The sequence below is a fragment of the Oncorhynchus kisutch genome, linkage group LG26 (assembly GCF_002021735.2).
Source record: "Oncorhynchus kisutch isolate 150728-3 linkage group LG26, Okis_V2, whole genome shotgun sequence".
NCBI classification, from domain to species: domain Eukaryota; kingdom Metazoa; phylum Chordata; class Actinopteri; order Salmoniformes; family Salmonidae; genus Oncorhynchus; species Oncorhynchus kisutch.
The window spans coordinates 47,711,203-47,715,628 of record NC_034199.2 but is presented as its reverse complement, the minus strand read 5'-3'; the positions used below and the strand labels follow the sequence as shown (position 1 = coordinate 47,715,628).

General features: G+C 46.2%; 1 protein-coding gene across 1 annotated transcript; it reads right to left on the bottom strand.

The window, feature by feature from the left end:
- Positions 1 to 358: 358 nt before the first annotated feature.
- Positions 359 to 2,546, bottom strand: LOC116357680 (general transcription factor II-I repeat domain-containing protein 2-like). The gene has a single exon (XM_031805400.1). It carries the CDS (start codon positions 2,331 to 2,333, stop codon positions 522 to 524), a length of 1,812 nt encoding a protein of 603 aa, XP_031661260.1. The 5' UTR covers positions 2,334 to 2,546; the 3' UTR covers positions 359 to 521.
- Positions 2,547 to 4,426: the final 1,880 nt, after the last annotated feature.

Sequence of the window (4,426 nt, the reverse complement as noted above, 5' to 3'; positions counted from 1 at the left end):
TAGACCAGTATGATGTAGTAGAGCATTAGATCAGTACGATGTAGCAGTGCATTATAACAGTATGATGTAGCATTGCATTAGACCAGTATGATGTAGTAGAGCAGGGGTGTCAAACTCAAATACCCAGTGGGCCAAAATGTAAAACCTGAACAAAGTCACGGGCCAACATTGAACAAATTAACCTTTTAATATGGACCCAAACAAGTTTTGCTTTAACATTGAATATGGAACAAGCATCGCTTATTACCATACAATATATAATGTAATAGTGGAGACATGCAAAATCGAATTTCAAATGAAAAAACACATCAATGGCATTCATTAAATAAATAAATCAAATTTAAATAAAAATTGTATGCCTCTTTTCTATTTGCAGCCTTCTGATTTAAATACCAAAATAAACTTTTTCCACTGGCTAATAATTTTACAAATAAAATGATAATAAATCAATCAACCATTCAAGCCCATGCCTTGTAGCAAGAAAAAGTGCATAAAGAAAACGTTAATTATTGCACACTGGTCTAATCTGATGTGCCCAAGCCAGATACCTGGCATCTCTTCTTGGATGCTAGTTCATCAATGTCTGGGCTCAAGCTCTGAGCTGAAGAAATCCTCAGTATCGAGCGAAGAAGTTCATCAGTCAGACGTCTCCTGTGAGTTGTTTTGGTCATCTTCATCGAGGAGAAAAGTTGCTCGCATAGATAAGTGCTGCCGAACATGGAGAGCATCTGAGCAGCTTGGGTGCGGAGCTGAGGCATTGTGTCAGGGATGAACCGTGGAAACTGTGCGGCGCCCACAGCATCATACTTTGACTTCAGCGTGTCGTTGCACTGGAGTTCAATCAGCTCCATTTGGATGTTGGTTGGTGCATTTTCCACATCAACTGCGAAGGGATTACTAAGCAGTTCAAACGTGCATTTCTGGGCATCGAAGTCGGCAAATCGCCGGCTAAACTCAGCGGCGAGAACACTGAGTTTTTCAGCAAACTGTGCGCATGGGAACACGGCGGTAGAGATCTGCGCTTTTATGGATTGGCAGCAGGGAAAATGGCAAGGGTTTCCTTGCAGCATCTGATTCTCCCACAGGCACAGTTTAGTTTTGAAGGCCCTCACTGCAGCGTACATGTCTGTGATGATGCGCCCCCGCCCCTGAAGCTGCAGGTTCAGCGTATCGAGATGGCTCGAGATGTCACAGAGAAAGGCCAGCTCACACAGGAACTTTTGCTCCCGGAGCTCTGCTGTATCCTTCCCTTTGGTTTCCAGGAATTGACATATTTCCTCACGCAGCTCGAAACATCTGTTCAGTACTTTTCCTCCGCTTAGCCATCTCACCTCTGTGTGATACGGCACGTCTGCGTATTCCGAACCACACTCCTCCAGAAAAGATTTAAACTGGCGGTGATTTAGACCTTTGGCTCTTATAAAGTTAACTACCTGTGTTACTGTGGTCATAACATGTTCCATCTTTAGGGCTTTGGCACACAGTGCTTCCTGATGTATGATGCAGTGGTAAACAGTTAGCTCACCTGCACAGTTCTCTTCCCGCATCTTCTCCCGAACCATGCCCACCAGTCCACTCTTTTTACCACACATCGCTGGCGCACCATCTGTCGTTAATCCAACGAGTTTATCCCATGGCAGCTTTATTTCAGTTACACATTTGGAAACCTCCTCAAAGATTTCCTTTCCTGTGGTTGTGCCATGCATTGATTTGAATCCTAATAGCTCCTCCGTAACACACAGATTTGAGTCCACTCCACGGATGAAGACTGACAGCTGAGCAGTATCAGATGCGTCGCAGCTCTCATCCACAGCGAGGGAGAACGCAACAAAATATTTTCCCTTTTCCATCAGCTGGTCATACAGATTGGTGGCAAGATCACATGTGCGATCAGCTACTGTGTTCCTGCTCAGGCTCACGTTTGAAAATGCTTGTTTTTTCTCTGGGCATATGAGGTCACAAACCTTCATCATGCACTTTTTCATGAACTCTCTCTCATTAAAGGGCCGGGCTGATTTTGCGATCTCTGCTGCCACTATATAACTAGCCTTTACAGCAGCCTCGCTTTGTGATGTGGCTTTTTTAAACATATTCTGTTGTGAAACCAAACTTCTTTTCATCTCCTCTACTTTCTGGCTCCTTTGAGTCATGTCCAGGTCCTTGTATTTGTCATGGTGTTTCGTTTCATAGTGTCGTCTAATGTTGTACTCCTTACTTACAGCCACGTTGACTCCACAAACAAGACAAACAGGTTTGTCTTTTACATATGTAAACAGATATTCTGCCTCCCACTTGTCCAGAAAGCTCCTGTTTTCTGCCTTTCTTTTCGCCATTTTTGGGAAGGGTTAGCTCGCTGACAGTTGTAGCGTCTATGTTGCTATGACTACTGTCACAGAGGAGAGAGCGTTTCTGGGTCCTGTCCTGATTGGCGCGCGAAAACAGCAGAGCATTATGGGATTCGTAGTATTAGTGGTGAATGCGCTGTATAATACCGGCGGGCCAGCTCTAGTAGTAATTTGGTATTGTCTCGCGGGCCAAATATAATTACCCCGCCAGAGTTTGACACCCATGTAGTAGAGCATTAGATCATTATGATGTAGTAGAGCATTAGACCATTATGATGTAGTAGAGCATTAGACCAGTATGATGTAGTAGATCACTAGACCAGTATGATGTAATGGCAGCAGGCAGGTGTGTGGGGAACAGAGATGAGGTCGTCATTCAAAAATCATGTTAAACACCAGTTCATGCAAATTATTATGCGACTTGTTAAGGACATTTTTAATCCTGAACATATATGCTTTAAGGTGCGTTATCGCCACCAACTGGACTGGAGTGTGGACCTCGTTCATCTGTCCGCGTGGGTATATGGTCATTAAAAACCAATGAAGTAGATGGTAGAGGAGGGACTTACAGTGCATCAAGTGTCTTGATTAGCTGTTCAGCAGTCTGATGGCTTGGGGGAAGAGGCTGTTCAGCAGTCTGATGGCTTGGGGGTAGAAGCTGTTCAGCAGTCTGATGGCTTGGGGGTAGAAGGTGTTCAGCAGTCTGATGGCTTTGGGGTAGAAGCTGTTCAGCAGTCTAATAGCTTGGGGATAGAAGCTGTTCAGCAGTCTAAGAGCTTGGGGGTAGAAGCTGTTCAGCAGTCTGATGGCTTGGGGATAGAAGCTGTTTAGCAGTCTAATAGCTTGGGGTTAGAAGCTGTTCAGCAGTCTAATAGCTTGGGGATAGAAGCTGTTCAGCAGTCTTATGGCTTGGGGGTAGAAGCTGTTCAGCAGTCTGATGGCTTGGGGGTAGAAGGTGTTCAGCAATCTGATGGCTTGGGGTTAGAAGCTGTTCAGCAGTCTGGTTGCTTGGGGGTAGAAGCTGTTCAGCAGTCTAGTGGCTTGGGGATAGAAGCTGTTCAGCAGTCTAATAGCTTGGGGATAGAAGCTGTTCAGCAGTCTGGTGGCTTGGGGGTAGAAGGTGTTCAGCAGTCTGATGGCTTGGGGTAGAAGGTGTTCAGCAGTCTGATGGCTTTGGGGTAGAAGCTGTTCAGCAGTCTAATAGCTTGGGGATAGAAGCTGTTCAGCAGTCTGATGGCTTGGGGATAGAAGCTGTTTAGCAGTCTAATAGCTTGGGGATAGAAGCTGTTCAGCAGTCTAATAGCTTGGGGTTAGAAGCTGTTTAGCAGTCTGATGGCTTGGGGTTAGAAGCTGTTCAGCAGTCTGGTTGCTTGGGGGTAGAAGATGTTCAGGAGTCTAGTGGCTTGGGGATAGAAGCTGTTCAGCAGTCTGTTGGCTTGGGGGTAGAAGGTGTTCAGCAGTCTGGTAGCTTGGGGATAGAAGCTGTTCAGCAGTCTGGTGGCTTGGGGGTAGAAGGTGTTCAGCAGTCTGATGGCTTGGGGGTAGAAGGTGTTCAGCAGTCTGATGGCTTTGGGGTAGAAGCTGTTCAGCAGTCTAATAGCTTGGGGATAGAAGCTGTTCAGCAGTCTGATGGCTTGGGGATAGAAGCTGTTTAGCAGTCTAATAGCGTGGGGATAGAAGCTGTTCAGCAGTCTAATAGCTTGGGGTTAGAAGCTGTTTAGCAGTCTGATGGCTTGGGGTTAGAAGCTGTTCAGCAGTCTAATAGCTTGGGGATAGAAGCTGTTCAGCAGTCTTATGGCTTGGGGGTAGAAGCTGTTCAGCAGTCTGATGGCATGGGGGTAGAAGGTGTTCAGCAGTCTGATGGCTTGGGGGTAGAAGGTGTTCAGCAATCTGATGGCTTGGGGGTAGAAGGTGTTCAGCAATCTGGTGGCTTGGGGGTAGAAGGTGTTCAGCAATCTGATGGCTTGGGGGTAGAAGGTGTTCAGCAATCTGATGGCTTGGGGGTAGAAGGTGTTCAGCAATCTGATGGCTTGGGGGTAGAAGCTGTTCAGCAGTCTGATGGCTTGGGGATAGAAGGTGTT

Coding starts and splice junctions, on each gene's coding strand:
- LOC116357680 (XM_031805400.1), bottom strand. CDS start 2,333: ATGGCGAAAAGAAAGGCAGAAAACAGGAGCTTTCTGGACAAGTGGGAG.